This window comes from Elephas maximus, chromosome 19 (genome assembly GCF_024166365.1).
Source record: "Elephas maximus indicus isolate mEleMax1 chromosome 19, mEleMax1 primary haplotype, whole genome shotgun sequence".
Lineage (NCBI taxonomy): Eukaryota > Metazoa > Chordata > Mammalia > Proboscidea > Elephantidae > Elephas > Elephas maximus.
This window is the reverse complement of record NC_064837.1, coordinates 47,672,015-47,688,295: the sequence shown is the minus strand read 5'-3', so window position 1 is coordinate 47,688,295 and position 16,281 is coordinate 47,672,015. Positions and strand designations below refer to the sequence as shown.

Here is a 16,281-nt window from a genome sequence, read left to right as displayed (position 1 = left end):
CCTGGTGGTGTACTGGTTAACAGCTATGGCTGATAACCAAAAGGTCAGTAGTTCAAATCCACCAGGCGCTCCCTGGAAACCGTAGGGGGCAATTCTACTTCGTCCTATAGGTCACTATGAATTGGAATCAACTCGACAGCAACAGGTTTTGGTGACTCTGAATGGGGCCAGGGAAGGATGGGGACACATCTCTCACTCATCTTTGACTTTCCAGCACCTGGCACATGGTATTCATGCTATACACATTTGTTGCCTCAAAAAATGCCTCCTACTCCTCTGCCTCAGGCTGGGCCCCATCATTTAGGTTCTGCCAGGCTGCACAGGGGGCTTTTTTAAAATATAAATGGCCTGATGATTCAGGGTCCTGTGACCAGGCTGAGTGGGGCTGTCATTCTCTGTCACTCTTCTCATACTCCTTGGTCCCAGAGGGTGCTGGAGGGAACCTGGGTGAGGCAGGGAGGAGTGGAGGGAGGAGCAAAGGTGGGTGGAACAGGGCAGGGAGGAGGAGAGAGGCTCCTGTCACAACTTAAAAGGGACTCGTACCACTTCCTCCACAGACAAGGAGCCACCAGCAAGAACTCAGCCCCCCCCACCCCCCACACAGATTTCCTGTGTGGTTTCAGCTGCCCAGAGAGTGTCATGGACCTGGGTGAGTAAGCCTCCTGGTGTGAGAAGGACCAGTACCGGGGTCGCCTTGATACCCAGGCTGGCCCTGTGGAATGAGGGGTGGGGTGGAAGGTCTGGGGGACACTCCCTGAGAAAGGAAGGTCTGGTTTGGTGGGAATTGGCGTCTGCTCTCAGAGAATGCTCCCCTATTCTCCCCAGGTAGGAGAGGGTGCACCTGCCCTTTTAGACCCAGGGGTGTCAGGAAGGGCACAGGGCTGAGGTCATGTCTTTCTAGAACAGTAGGAACTGCAGGAGGAGACAAGGCTGAGGTTGGTGGTGGGATTCTGCTCTGGTCAGCACCTGTTCTCATCCCAGATCGGGGTGATGGGTAAGGTCCTCTGAGACCTTGAGGACCAGTTTTATCAGGGTGAAATTCTCCTCAGAGGACTCAGAACCCTACGGTTTAAAATTATTCACAAGTCACCAAGGACTTCTGCCTTCTGAACCGGCCCCCAACTCCATTCCTCTCCCATTCCCACCTTTCTCCCTGTTCTATGAGGATTAGAATCCCCATACTCTTGAGGTTATGAGAAGGAGCAAATGAAAGGTGACTGCTTCTTGTGAATGGTAGGATGTGATACAAGCTGTGGCTGTTTCTCTCTGCTGCACATGCCACCGGCTTTGTTGTTCGTTACCTCTGGCAGGTTAAGGGGTGGGCAGGCAACATGAGGGGGACAGCAAGGGTCATTCAGCTTTGAGAAGCCATAGCCAGGCCCTCTCACACATTCCCCTGCCTCTGAGTAAATCTCCCTTACTCTGCCCAGGTAGATGACTCTTTCCCTTTAAAAAACTCCCTCCTCTGATATAACCAAGCTCCTATGGTTCTGCCTTGACTAGAGAGAATGCATGGGAAGCTGAGAGGGGGCTCTGAGTGGTTCCTCCAGCTCCAGCCACTCTAGTTATAAGTCTTGGCTGTAGAGTCAGACGGCCACGTTCCTAGATGGCTCATTCTCACCAGCAAGCAAAGCACCACGGCGGCCTCAAAGCCACAAGGGGTTGGCTTTAAAAAGTGAAGGTTCCCTGGTGCACCCCGTGCTGTCCTCACCCCCCTCCCCACCACACCACAGCCTCCTTGCCTTCATCGTCTCTGCCTTCTCCATCCGCCTGCAACCCTGGGTCGAGATCCAGCATGCAGCAGTTAAAGGGTTAAAGTGGCCACCCCCCCCCCCCACACACACACCCACCCACCCACCCACCCACTCACCAACTATGAACTCCTGGAAGGCAGGGTCTGGTTCTTTCATCTCTGTGTGCCCAAGTGCTTGGGGCAGGTGGACAGAAAATATTTGTGGAATGAATGAATGAATGCCATCAAGAATTCTGAATAGATTTTAGTTTTAGGAAATCTCTTCCAACTTCTCCTCCCAGCCCGGCTGCTCTCTAATCCCACCCCCCAGACACCTACTCCCACTGACCACAATCCCAGAATGCAGACATCATCCATTGGAGATCCTGCTCCAGACTCTGTATTGACCACCATGCAGGAAATGAGCAGCGTCTCAGTGGTGCACTGTTAAACGTTTGAAAACTGGCTCCCTGGGAGAAAGGTCCTGATTTGTAGCACTTGCCAATTTCCATAGAGTAAATTGCTCCCACCATAGCCAATCTCAAGCCATCAAAGTGCCTGAACACGGGGTTGGGAAGAGATGTGCACAGTGGGCTCCCACAAGCCTGTGAGAGCCAGCTCCAGCACACAGTGCCCTCCCCTGAAACCTAGGTCTGGGGGTGCTAGACCTGGGCTCTGATGCGGGGGAGGGAAGGCCATCTCTGGTCTAGGAGGAAGGGGTGTTCTTGCTGCTTCACTCAACCCGAGAGAGCCCCAACGGCTGAACCCAACTGCCAGCAAAGGAAGCCACTGAGCAGCTTTGCTCAGAACGGCTCTGGGCTCTGGGCCGTTGGGGCGGGTGGACCAGGAAGATTCTGTTCTTTTCTCTTAGTCTGCCCAGCAGGGAGCAGGAGGTGGGCGAGGGGGCAGGGTTTCTATTACACAAAATGAAAACTCCAAACCAGGGCTGAGCTGGCCCTTTTCACTATTTGAATGAGTAGCCCTGAAGTACCCTTCCCACCTTCGAGAAAAGGGGCCTAAGATCTCAGTGAGAATTCGCAAAAGCAGAAAAAAGAAAAACAAACCTGTGAGAGAATCATCTCTCACAAGTTGGCCACAGATGGTAGCTGAAGGGGATGCTGAAGGCGTTCAGGACCAATTCCTCCTGGCCTTCCAGGAGCTTTTCGGGGGCGGGGGGTGGGGGGACTGCTGTTGAAAATCCCTCCTCTTGGCTTGTGCTTTCTTTCATTCAACTGTCATGTACAGAGGATGTCGGGGATGACCAGTCTGGTGGGGAGAGAGGAACATGTCAATAAGCCACTGCAGCAGAGTGAAAAACAGTGCTGGTGGGGGTAAGGGCGAAGTGCTTAGGAAGCTCAGAGTAGGCTGTGGTGAACATGAGTCAAGAAAGTGTTTAAGCTGGGTTTTGAAGGGTATGTAGGAGTTGGCAAAGCAGACAAGGAGGAGCCAGGGGACCAGGAAATGGAAGGTATGGCAAACTCTATTGTCAACAGAGGCCAACAAGGTAAATGAGAGAAGTAGCATAAGATGTGGAAGCAGAGGGGAATGGAGTGAACCAGAGGATGCATGTCCCACCTAAGCATCCAAATCTTTTTTTTTTTTTTTTTTAACCCCACACAGCCAAGGCTGAATTCAGCCTTTGGGCTCCCAGATGGTCAGCTCTGGAAAGAGTGATAGAGACAAAAAAGGAGCAAGTGGAAGGGGTGCAAAATACCTGGCCACACCAGGAAAGAAGATAGGAAGACAGGTGGAAGGGCCAGGCAGGGCTGATCTTTAAAACTCTGTGTGGCACGACTAAGAAGCTCTGGGCTTTATCCTGAAAGCAACGGGGAGCCAGTGAGGTGTTTCTTCTTTAATTAGGTGAGTTAAAGGACAAGGCCTGTGTTTTCGAAGGAGCTCTGTGGCAGCAAAGGGGCAGCAAAGCCTTTCGTCAGGGCAGAGGCAGGGTCAGCTCTGGGAGATATTAGGGGACAGGAGCAACAAAACTGGTGACCAGTAGGATGTGGGAGAGTGACGGTTCCCTTCATGCTCCACAGAGGACCCTATACACGGCAGGCTTGTCAGAAATGCAGGGTGTCACAGTCTGATTCACGTCTCAAATTCATTTCCCTGGACCTGCGTTACCCCAGACAAGTGGTTTAACCTCTCTGGGCCTCTATTTTCTGGAACTTAAAATGAGAATCACAAGGGGTAGCTCACAAGATGTTATGAGGCGGAGCTACATAAAGACTAAAAGGCAGCACAGTAAAGTGTTTAGGAGTGTGGTTTCTGGAGTTGGTTAGCCTGAGTTCGAAACCAGTCTCCGCTCTGGCCAGTTGTGTGATTCTGGGAAAGCTACTTAATCTCACCGTACTTCAGTTTCCTTATTGGTAAGCGGAGATACTAGTGGTACCTACTACAAAAGGCTTTTGTGAGGATGAAATGAGAACATACTTATAAGTGGTTTTGTGCACAATGAGAGCTCAATCAATGTGAGGTATATCCTTGGATAAAGCAGTTGATATTATAGTGCGGGCAGTGGTGGTTCAGTGGTACAATTCTCGCCTTCCCTGCAGAAGACACAGGTTCAATTCCCAGTCAATGTACCTCATTGTACAGTCATGACCCATCTGTCAGTGGAAGCTTGCATGTTGTTATGATGCCGAACAGGTTTCAGTGGAGCTTCCAGATTAAAACATACTATGAAGAAAGAAGGAAACCCTGGTGGCGTAGTGGTTAAGTGCTATGGTTGCAAACCAAAGGGACAGTTCTACTCTGTCCTATAGGGTCGCTATGAGTCAGAATCGACTCGGTGGCACTGGGTGTGAAGAAAGAAAGGCCTGGTGACCAGCTTCTGAAAAAACAGTTGGTGAAAACCCTATGGATCACAATGGTCCCATCCCGTTTTCCATAGGGTCACCATGAGTCAGGGGCTGACTCGATGGCAGCTAACAACAGGATTCAACCAGCTCTCACCCACCCTTAGCTGTTGTCTGAATTTGAAAGGAGTTCAGCCAGGCCTCTCACCTTCCCTCCAGATCCTTACCGCTTCCTCTCCCCCACCCACCCCCCCAAAAAAGAAAGCTGCCCTGGCAGATGATGAAGTTCAGAGAGGGAAGAGCTGGGGTGGCCCTTGGGCTGCCTGATGGGTCGCCACGATTCCCAGAGCAGCCTGCAGGACCTGAAAAATGTGGGGATGGAAGTTTAGGGGTCAGGGGAGCAGCCAGCCAGCAATCTCCTCCTCCCACATGGGCAGGAAGTCTCTCTTGCTGGGGACTCAAGTTGGAGTTCTAGGGAATTTTTATTATGGTCATTTCTGGAAACTCAAGAACTCAGAAAATACCCAACACCCAGGCCTTTACCCCCGACATTCCCAACTCAACTGGTCCTATCAAAGTTTCTACCAAAGACCAGTTGCTTTATGACTTTGTAGTAGATAGGAGTGATCTGACTCATGGCCACTGACCAGGCCCCCTCTGCCACACACCAGAGTTCCCCGCAGTTCCCCTAAGTTTCCCTGTTTGGTTACCTTTCCTGAAAATGGCCTGTTGTTGTCCTACAAGACCCCAGCCCATCCAACACCTCCAACACGCCCAGAACGTGAAATCACCTACACCCACACACACCAGACCCCCGCACCACCACTCCGCTCAGTGCAAAAGGAACGGATGGAACCCAACAGGAGAGGTCGGTGGAGTAAAATAGAAACACGGTTCTTGCTCCTCATGCTTTAACTCGTTTTAACTTATCAAAACTTTGAGGTTTCTCAGTTCTCACTGACAGTCAGAGTGGGCTTTCTCTAGAGTAACCGAAAGCATTTACGTGTTTAAAGAAACCTCGAGTGCTCAACAGCAAGATGAGTCAGTCGGGGATGGGCGGTGCATTGAAGAGAGCAGTTGAGCGTACAGACTTGGCCTCTGGCTCAGGACTCAAGGGGTAATTCAACGAGGAAGGGCGAGTGAGAGGAGAGGAGAGCTACAGGGCTACCCAAGAATCCACTGCCACCCAGAGCTTCGAATACTTAGGCACAAGCTGGTGACAATGGGACAGTGATGCCTGTCTCCAGAAATAGAAGATGTAGCTAGGAAGGCAGGTTAAAGTAGACAGTGGACGGTATGATTGCCGTGCTAAGCACTGGACATCATCGTTCGGCTGGATAAAAACAAAAACCAAACCAGCTGCCATCGAGTTGATTCCAGCTCGTGACAACCCCGTGTGTGTCAGAATAGAACCGGGCTCCATGGGGTTTTCGGTGGCTGATTTTCCAGAAGTACGTCTCCAGGCCTTTCTTCTGAGGTGCTTCTGGGTGGACTCGAACCTCCAACCTTTCCATTAGCAGCCAAGTACGTTAAGCATATGCACCCCCCAGGAACTCCCCCTTCCAAAATTAGAAGTTAGGAAAAGTCTATTCTGTCCTCAATCTCTCTCCCTCTTTCCCTTTCAACTTGGTTAGCAGCCAAGCACATTAACCATTTGCAGGGACTCCTAGGGCTATGTAAACCGAAAAAAAAACACTGCCGTAGAGTCAGTTCTGACTCATACAACCCTGTAGGACAGAGCAGAACTGCCCCACAGGGTTTCCAGAGAACAGCTGGTGGATTCGAACTGCCGTCCTTTTGGTTAGCAGCTGAGCTCTTAACCACTATGCCACCAGGGCTCCAAGGGTTGCCTTAAAAAAAAAAAAAAAAAAGGAACCCTTTGCCATCAAGTCAATCCTGACTCATAGCGACCCTATAAGATAGAGTAAAACTGCCCCATAGTGCTTTCAAGGAGCACCTCGTAGATTTGAACTGCTGACCTTTTGGTTAGCAGCCATAGCTCTTAACGACTACGACACCAGTGTTTCCAAGGGTTGTGCAGAGCTCTAAAATTTTAAGAGGAGGGAGGTGGTGGGGGGTTACCATTAGAGCTACGCTTTAGGAAGGAGTGTCTAGAAGTCGCATGCCGGATAACTTTCTTGAAGCAGGAGAAATATCTTCTCATTTACGTGACTTGGTGCCCTTCCCCGTTTTCCTAGGAACTCCCAGCCCCAGAATTCCCCAGCCTGATGTATTCCCTTTGGAAAACATTAAGTGTCCCTGGGTGGCACAAGTTGTTAAGCAGTCGACTACTAACCTAAAAGTTGGTGGTTCGAACTCACTGAGAAGTGCCTCGGAAGAAAGGCCTGGCAATCTGCTTCCAAAAGGTTTCAGCCTTGAAACCCTACGGAGCTCCTCTACTCTGACACACATGGGGTTGCTATGAGTCAGAACCAACTCAATGGCAACTTGTTGGTTGATTGAAAAACCTGTTGCCGTCGAGTTGATTCCAATAGTGACCCTATAGGACAGGGAAAATTGCCCCTCAGGATTCCCAAGGCTGTAAATCTTTACAGTAGCAGACTGCCACATCTTTCTCCCATGAAGTGGCTAATAGGTTCAAACCACTGACCTTTTGGTTAGCAGCCAAGTGCTTAACCACGGGGCTACCGGGGCTCCTTGGTTGGAGCACATTAACCCAACTTAGGTGTCATACAGCTAGATTTCCACCAGATGGTGCTGTGGCCAAGGACATGAATCACTGGGAATGCGCTCCTTCCTCTTGGGAAGGAGGAACGCTTGCTGGAGAGCGCCCCCAGCCTCCAGAAGATGCTTGAGTCAGGGTCTCAGACTCTTCGTGGTCCCTGCTAAGACTGCAGCTGTGATGGGCCTGCAAGTCTTGCCCGTGGGCTAGACCCTGGCTGAGAACCGAGGGCCAGGTATACAGCTGGGTATAGCCCTTGGGGTGCTCCAGACTGTTAGGTGGGATGAGACCTTTTCCTAAATTACCCTGTGGACTATCCCGCTCCCTCAGCCCTCAGGAAGAAATAAGTTCCAGGTTCCGCGGACAGGTTCCAGGTTCATCCACAAAGCAGAACCAAGTGGTCCAGTGTCTGCCCCCAGCACTTTCTGGCCTTGTGCTAACCTGGGGTCTCAGTCTGCGGTTCAGACCCAAGGGGAGCCTCCTGACTTCCAGAATGTACCCAGACTCTGCCCTCTACTCTGGACAGGGCCAGGCGGGGCCTCTTCCCAAAGCTTACCATGCCTGCCGTCCACCCATCTCACAATGCCTTGGATTAGAAAACCAGTTCAAGGAGAGAAAACATATACACATGCCCAAATCAAGCAAGTTTAAAAAGGAGAGTAACCTCAAAGAATAGCCTCCCTCTACCAGCAGATCATAGGAACGTATCTGAGGCCACCTTGATGTCCCTCCCTTGGAAGGAAAAGCAGGCCATTCACTCACTCACTCATTCATCAGCACACAATTCTTGAGCACCTCCTTGATTCTGGGCCTGAGCTAGATAAAAGCGTCCCTCCCCCAACGCAGGCTGAGTGGGTGGGACATGCAAAACAACAGTCAGTGCTCAAGGAATGCCTGTTGAATGAGTGGGTGTTGGGGAGCCTGTGGGCCCCCAAAGCACTCTCCCATCATTGAGAGGCCAGCAAGTACACTCATTCCTCCATCCAGCCCTGTGAAATTACTCTACTTCCTAAGCTGGCCTCCCTCAGGAGACACTCAGGGCTTCAGTCATGGCTACCCACTTACCTGGCTCAGGAGAAATCCTCCCCAGGTCAGTGGCAACTGGCGCCAAAGTGAGGGCATGCACACACACATACTCACCCCTACTACCATTACCTCAGGACATGGGTAGCATGGAGTGGGAAGGGGCACTCAGACCCAGGAATCAGGTTAAGTTGGAGCTCAGCCTTGAGGGCAAACCTGGACCAAGGTGGACTTTACAACTCCAGGAAAGGCCCAGAGGGACCAAGACAGAAGGGGGTGCCCTGCATTCTGATCCCACTTCTTTCCGGTGACCTTGGAGTGGATGAGAAAGGCCAGGAGGTGAGGGCAGGGATGCTGGGCAGCGGGCCAGGTGTTCAAAGGCACAATCTGGTTCTGCTGTTCCGTTTCAGCAGACACAGTGCCTGGAGCTTGTGATGAAAGTTCCCAACAGCGTCTCCCCCTCTCCTCTGCTTTCTGTAATAACAAAGAGTTTTCCCTGCCAAGCAATAACTTTTTCGCCTTGTCTCCTGCAGGGAAACCAATGAAAAGCGTGCTGGTGGTGGCTCTCCTGGTCGTTTTCCAGGTGAGGTTTCCTGCCAGGGAAAGCTCTGTTCCCTCCTCCACAACCCCCTCCCGGGACCCGCCCCTTCCAAAGCCAGAAGTTCTAGTAGAGGAGCTGGGCATTTGCCAGAAGGAAATAGGAGACCCAGACACAAACCCACCAGCCATTCATTAGGCCGATGGCCACCCCTCTCCATCTGCTGAGTGACCCTGGAAAGCCGCGGATGTTGTCTGGACTTCCTTTACTCCACTTATATTAAAACAGGGGGGGAAATAAGTTACCACGACCTTCCCCACCCACCTCCAACATACACCACCCAGAAGAGAGAAATGTGGGCTCTGTCTTGAGTTCAGAGAGAGAGCTGCAAAAGTAAGCCACATCACTTCTCTGAGCCTCCCTTTCTTCATTATCAGGTTTTACACATACGTGCACACACCCACACGTGTAAAACTTCACATGTGAACTGAGAAAAGAACCCTTGGTTTGGTGGCCTGGTTCCTATCCTATCACCCCAAAGTCGTCTCCCCACCCCCCACCTCCCCAGCCAAAGTCTCCCCATGAAGACCCGTCTGAGCTCTGCTGTGGGGAGGGAAGAAAGGATGGGGCCCGGGACAGTGGGGGTGGGGAGGGGATTAGTGCACACACTTTATAGGGACCCAGCGCAAAGGCTACAAAGTCCCGTCCCTCCCCCCCTACCACCGCCGTTTACCACGTTCCGCTTTCAGGAGTGGAGACAAAATCTGCCCCCCACCCCCACCCCAAGTGCCAGCGTTAGAAGAAACTGTAACTTGTTGAGTCCTCTCTCCCATTCGTTGGGGGCGGAAGCCCTGGGAGGGGGAGGAGCAGCTGAGCCAGAGCTGGAAGTGCGGCGCTTCAGAACTTGGCTCTTCCCCGGCCCTGGAGGCCAGAAGGGCAGCTTTCCAGGAGCTCCGGCCAGAGGCAGGCCCCAAACTGGGCACTGTTCCTGAAACCCCAACCCAGAGGCCCCCCCCCGCCCAGAGCTTGGGCTGCAGCCCACAGCCTGGCCCCCTTCTCTATCACGCCTCCCTCCCGCCCGTCTCTCCCCCTGGCTCCAGGGGGCCTGAGGGGCTGCACTGCTGGCACTGGAGGCTGAAAGACCGGGGCGGGACAGAGGGACAGAGGGACAGCTGTGGCTCATTCTTCTCTTTCACTTGATGTGGCGGGGGAGGGGGGGTCGTCTCTGATGGGACAGGAAGTGGTGGGGCTGTGAGCTGCAGAGATATCAAGGCTGTTGGCTGGTGGGGGGTGAGTGGAACTGCCCTTTGGGGGGTGGGGCGGGGGAGAGGAGATGAGAAGAAAGGCCGGACTGGGTGATGGGGAGCACCTTTCATAGAGGTTGGGGGCAGTGCCCTCCAGGAGGGCCCCGGAACCGGGACCTACAGCCTTGGGCCTTTCCATGGGTGCAAGGGGGCAGCCAGCCTCTTCCAGGGCTTCCAGGCTGCGACCTTGTCAGACAAAGGGGTGCCACTTAGTTTTCTCCTCAGGCTCGCAGTGCCCGAAGAAAAGGCTCCTGGACATCATTTCCACCTCAGCCTGTCCAGAGCAGGACTGTGGTGAACACAGAGACGGAAAAAGAGAGAGACAGGATGCAGGGAAATCGGGAGACTGGGCTGACTGCTAGCTGTGTGACCTTGGGCAAGCCTCCTCACACCTCCCCTTCTTCATCTCTAAGGCTCCTCCAGCTCCCCAGTTGTCTGGAAAGCCATCGTGGAGGAGCTGCTGGGAGCCCAGTGCACTGAGTGGTTCTCCAGGACTTGGGAGGGCGGGAGGGTTCCAGGCACACCATCCTACCCCCTCTGCAAGTATCCCTGGGGTCCTATCTTTTCTTCCTTCCCCTATAGTGGGGCTCAGACTGGTCTGAAAGAAAGCCTTTGGCAGAAGGTTGCAGGGATGGGAGACGACTTTGGAGTGATATGATAGGAACCAGGCCACCAAACCAAGGGTTCCTATCTCCCATGTAGAGTCTTACACGTTTGGGTGTGCACACATATGTGCAAAACCTGGTCATCACCCAACCTTTGCTTTTGCAGCTCCCCTCTCGTCCATGGGAGAGAGGCTCTGTGAAGTGAGCGCCCATCACCCCGTCCTGCCTTCTTTTCTCCACCCCCACCCTACTCATGAGGCACCTGAGCCTCCTATGTGGGGTCTTCCACCCCAGCTCCCTGCCCTGCACGTGCCATTGTCATTGTTGTCATCGCTGTGCACCCTGAGGCACGACTGGCACATGTGCCTTCCCTCATTGATAAAATCACAGCAGTCCGCCTGAACCTTCCCCCAGCCCTGCAGACAAGCTAAAAAAAGCCCTGAGCAGCTGAGCATTGCTGATTGGGATCTGCAGGAAGAGACTGCGAGGAAGAGAGGGTGGGAGCACGGAGGGAGAGTGGGAGATGCCAGCCGCCAAGGTGGGGAAGTCAGAGAGGACTCAGTCACAGCTGAGGAGGCCTCAGCCCCCAAGAGCCCCAGCATCCATTCATTCAATAGTCATGGAGGCCGAGGCACTTCACATGTGTTGCTTGAGCTTCTGCTGTGTGCTAGGCACCATCCCACTGGCACCAGGGATCCAGAAAAATCTCCAAGTCACTCACCACCCATGATCACAGCAGCTTACCCCAAACCTGTGACTTCAGTAGCCTCTTGTTAGCTGAGGTCAAGTTGGCCCCTGACTCATGGCAACCCCACATACAACAGAAAGAAACACTGCCCCCTACTGAGCCACCCCCACAGTTGGTTGTGTATCGGATCGTTGTGATCCATAGGGTTTTTACTGGCCGATTTTTGGAAGTACATTGCCAGGCCTTTCTTCTTAATCTGTCTTAGTCTGGAAGCGCCACTGAAACCTGTTAAGCATTGTAGCAACACACAAGCCTCCACTGACAGATGGGTGTTGGTTGCAAGTGAGGTGCATTGACCGGGAATCGAACCCTGGTCTCCTGCATGAAAGGAGAGAATTCTACCACTGTCCCATCAGTGGCCTATTAGTGGGAGCTTCTGGCCTTCCTCTCCTCTCACTCCAAGCTTTCCTCAACCCTAATCCCAGGGTAGATATTCCCTCAAAAGTTGAGGTATTCTGTAGGCCTACTATGTTCTAAAGGGGCTCAAGAAGAAAGACATACACTTCTACTCTCAGGTTTCCAGCAAGCAAAAAAAAAAAAAAAAAACCTCCATGGAGATGAAATGGGGCAGGCCATTTCCAATGGGAGGACGAGGGTCTCACACTGACTCAGCCCCTCTGAAGTGCTAGAGCCTGGGTCAGGTATCTGTGTCCATGAGTTCAAGGAACTCTCACAACAGCCCTGTGAGGGAGGTATTATTTACCTCCATTTCACAGATAAGAAAACTGAGGCTCAGAGAAATGAAGTGTGTTCTACCAGCTCGAGGCTCTTCCAACTCCAAAGCCCAGGTATTTCCAGTCCACAATTTTGATCAGCAAATGAAAGGCTGAGATTCTTGGAGCTGACAGAATCAGACTCTTGCTACTCATTAGAAATTCAGAATCTCACTCCCTGACCCCAGCCCACTGAATCAGAATAAGCATGGTAAAAAAAATACCCCATACTTCATACGCACTGATTTTGTACTGAAGAATCACCTGGAGAGTTTAGAAGAACATAGATTCCTGGGCTGCACCCCCCCGAGATTCGTACTCATTAAGTCTCAGGTGAGGCCCAGGAATCTGCATTTCTAACAAGTTCCCAGGTGACAATGATGCTAATCTGTGGACCACACTTTGAAACCACTGCTCTAGGTAATCCCAGGCCCCAGACCCCCGAGGTTTAGACCCACCTAGCTAAGCTGGCTATCACGCGGATGACACTGGACTGGCCACCTTTCATTCCATCGTGCGTGGTGTCACCATGAGTCCCAGGGCAAACTCAATGGCAGCTAACAGCAACAACAGCTAAGCTGGACTGTTTTCTTCTGTTTCCTTCCCCCCAGGTGTGCCTGTGCCAAGATGAGGTCACAGACGATTACATCGGAGACAACACCACAGTGGACTACACCTTGTATGAGTCTGTGTGCTTCAAGAAGGATGTACGGAACTTTAAGGCCTGGTTCCTCCCAGTCATGTACTCAGTCATTTGCTTTGTGGGTCTGCTGGGCAATGGGCTGGTCATGTTGACTTACATCTATTTCAAGAGGCTCAAGACTATGACAGATACCTACCTGCTCAACCTGGCCATGGCAGACATCCTCTTTCTCCTGACCCTTCCCTTCTGGGCATACAGCGCAGCCAAGTCCTGGGACTTTGGTGTCCACTTTTGCAAGTTCATCTTTGGCACGTACAAGGTAAGCTTCTTCAGCGGCATGCTCCTCCTTCTTTGCATCAGCATCGACCGCTATGTCGCCATCGTGCAGGCTGTCTCAGCCCACCGCCACCGTGCCCGCGTCCTGCTCATCAGCAAGCTCTCCTGTGTGGGCATCTGGATACTTGCTGTGGTCCTCTCCATCCCAGAGCTGCTGTACAGCGGCATCCAGAAGAGCAGCAGCGAGCAGGCATTGCGATGCTCCCTCATTACTGAGCACGTGGAGGCCTTGATCACCATCCAGGTGGCCCAGATGGTGGTAGGCTTCCTAATCCCCCTCATGGCCATGAGCTTCTGCTACCTTGTCATCATCCGCACCCTGCTCCAGGCACGCAACTTTGAGCGCAATAAGGCCATCAAGGTGATCATCGCTGTGGTTGTGGTCTTCATAGTCTTCCAGCTGCCCTACAATGGGGTGGTCCTGGCCCAGACTGTGGCCAACTTCAATTTCACGAGCAGCAGCTGTGAGCTCAGCAAGCAGCTCAACATCGCCTACGATGTCACCTATAGCCTGGCCTGTGTCCGCTGCTGTGTCAACCCTTTCTTGTACGCCTTTATCGGTGTCAAGTTCCGCAGCGACCTCTTCAAGCTCTTCAAGGACTTGGGATGCCTCAGCCAGGAAAGGCTTCGGCAGTGGTCTTCCTGTCGGCACAGCCGGCGTTCCTCTATGAGTGCAGATGTTGAGACTACCACCACCTTCTCCCCATAGGAGGCACCACTGCCTGGACTAGAGAGACTTCTCCCAAGGCCCCTGTGGCGGGGACAGGGAGCAGTTGCAATGACTCAGAATCCAAAAGCTGCTGAGGGAAAGACAGTTCTTGCCATTAATGTTTATCTCAGAGAGAAAACCTGTGCCTCAGAAGCCAGCTTCACCCCAATCCTGGCTACCTCAACCAAGGCTGAGAAAAAACATGGCTGATAAGCTAACACCAGAACCGGCAACACTCCAAAACCAAGGCTGTTGTCTCCCCAAACCAGAAACAAAAAGTGAAAGAAACGATTCACAAGTGTCCTGGTGTGAAGGAGAAGGGGGTGACGAGAGATAGGGTAGTGAAGGTAGGCTGGCGAGTCCTCTGAATGAACTTCTTCTGACCTAGAAAAAAGTCCCCCCAGAGATTCCAAGAGCGGAGGCAAGTCTTTCAGAAAACAAGACTTTGTCTCCAAGACCAGAGATGGGGGAAAGACTCTGCCTTATGGCGGAAAGAGGAAGTCAATGGGTCAAACTAACTCTCTCTGAATCCCTCCTTCCATCTCTCCTTTTCCACTGTCATCAAAGCAAGCAAGAAATGGCAGCCTCCAAGCCTCCTTAAAGACACACTTGCCCCCTCGCCTGCCCCTCTCCTCAGGCTGGTCACCTCCCCAGCTCTCTACAGGGGAGGGTATGGTGTTTCCTGCAGACTCACTGCCTGGGCCTGGCCAAAGCTACATCTTCCCAGCCCAGGCTCTGGCATGGGAATGAGATGTGGTCACCCCTACTCAGGTCTGGGCTCTGCTGGGATGGTGGAGAGGGCAGGGGGAAAGGTTAGGAGAAAGGGGTGGTTACAGTGCTGGCTGCTGAAAGCCAAGGAGCTTCATCTTTGTTCTTTGTCATGGGGACAGAAAAGCTTGCATCAGTTCTGCTTTCAATTCATTAAAGGAGCACATTTTATTCAAACACACAAGTTTTCCCTTGAGGAAAAAACAGCTTTAAAAGAGAAGAAAAAAAAAAAACTTTCATAAATGGTAAACGAGTGTGTTCTTGTTTTACAATCCCCCACCTGACCACCCCTACTTTCCTCCTCTCCTCCCTCCCCCGTCTTAATTTCTCAGATGCCCAGAGCCACGAGGTCTTCTGAGTTACGCTCTGAGCCCATCCAGTGGCATAGGCCCAAGAGGCTGAAAGACGTGGAAAGAGGGGGAAAATAGGGGGTCCATCTTGCAAATACCCTCCAGAGCTCATGGGATAGGATCCAAGCCTGTGTGGTCAACAGTGGCCCAGAGATGCTGGTCTGAGCTGAGATTTGAAAAGACCCAAGTTGTCCTGGTAACCTCTGTGGCTGGGAACTGGTCCGACCCGTGGCAACATTTGCACACTGATCTGCTTACCTGGGTCCCTGGGTGGCACAAATGGTTAGCATGCCTGGCTGCTAACTGAAAGGTTGGAGGTTCAAGTCCACCCAGAGGTACCTCCAAAGAAGGTCTGATGATCTACTTCTAAAAAATCAGCCATTGAAACGGACTTGCCTTGAGTCGAAACTGGTTTGTTTTGGCTTTTTTCTGCCCACCTGTTCCAATTCAGCCTGGAACTAGAGCTCCTGACCCTTTGTCAGCTCCCTTAGCCTACCAGAACTGGTGTTTAGAGGGAGGGCCTTTTCCTGGGATCGACAGCCACAGCATCCTGAATTAAGGGGGCCTGGGAGAGGACTCAGAAGATAAACTGTACCCTTTGCTAGATGCTAAAAAGCCAGGTTCATCCATGACCCCCCTACTGGTCACCGCAGCACCAATGGCCCTCTATGCTATGGTACCCATTGTGGAGGGTGGAGATAAAGCAGCAGCCCTCCCTGACACCCGGGCCAGGTATCCATGTCACTGGGAGCCCCAGTGCACGCCCACAGCCCTGACTTCTCCAAGCCAGAGAGAAGCCTTGTCCAGTGACACGTGGGGAAGTGCCCTGAGGTGCTGTCACACGCTGCAGTAATTCTGGGCCTGGGGTGGGAGGGCAGACAGAGAAGGGCTGAAACACTCATACGAAAGGTCATTCCATCTGTTTTTCAGAGTGAAAAAGAGCCCCATGGAGAATGGAGCCTGCCTGGTAATGAAGCCCATTCTCTAATCTCGCAACTGCATTACATGACCCTCCTCCTCGGATCCACTGGGCTGGAGAGGTTTTTAACTCAGCAAATTTGTCAGCCGGCCTCCGAGCCGGGAAGCAGGGCCCTGAGAGGAATGGTCTGGCACGGACACAGTCAGCGTGGCACAGCCTCCACAGCCATGGTACTAAATATTAAGAGGTGCGGCTCCAGCTGTGTTCGTGCGACAAGGAGCAGGGAGGGGTGTTTCCAGCGTGTGCGTGTGTGTGTGCGCGTGTGCGTGTGGAGCTGCTGGTGTGTGCATCCTAATGAGGTTCCGGGTGGGAAGGCAATCCTCAGTTCCTGAAGGGGAGGAATGTAATAGAG

At 52.5% G+C, this 16,281-nt stretch overlaps 1 protein-coding gene across 2 annotated transcripts; it reads left to right on the top strand.

Moving 5' to 3' along the window:
• Positions 1-552: 552 nt before the first annotated feature.
• Positions 553-15,756, top strand: CCR7 (C-C motif chemokine receptor 7). Of its 2 annotated transcripts, XM_049860604.1 has the most exons (3): positions 553-649; positions 8,770-8,819; positions 12,756-15,756. In XM_049860604.1, the coding sequence occupies exons 1-3, from the start codon at positions 640-642 to the stop codon at positions 13,830-13,832; spliced, it is 1,137 nt and encodes a 378-aa protein (XP_049716561.1). In that variant the 5' UTR covers positions 553-639; the 3' UTR covers positions 13,833-15,756. The 2 variants fall into 2 exon arrangements, with proteins under 2 accessions (XP_049716561.1, XP_049716563.1); XM_049860606.1 differs by lacking the exon at positions 8,770-8,819 and having other exon boundaries at positions 571-649.
• Positions 15,757-16,281: the final 525 nt, after the last annotated feature.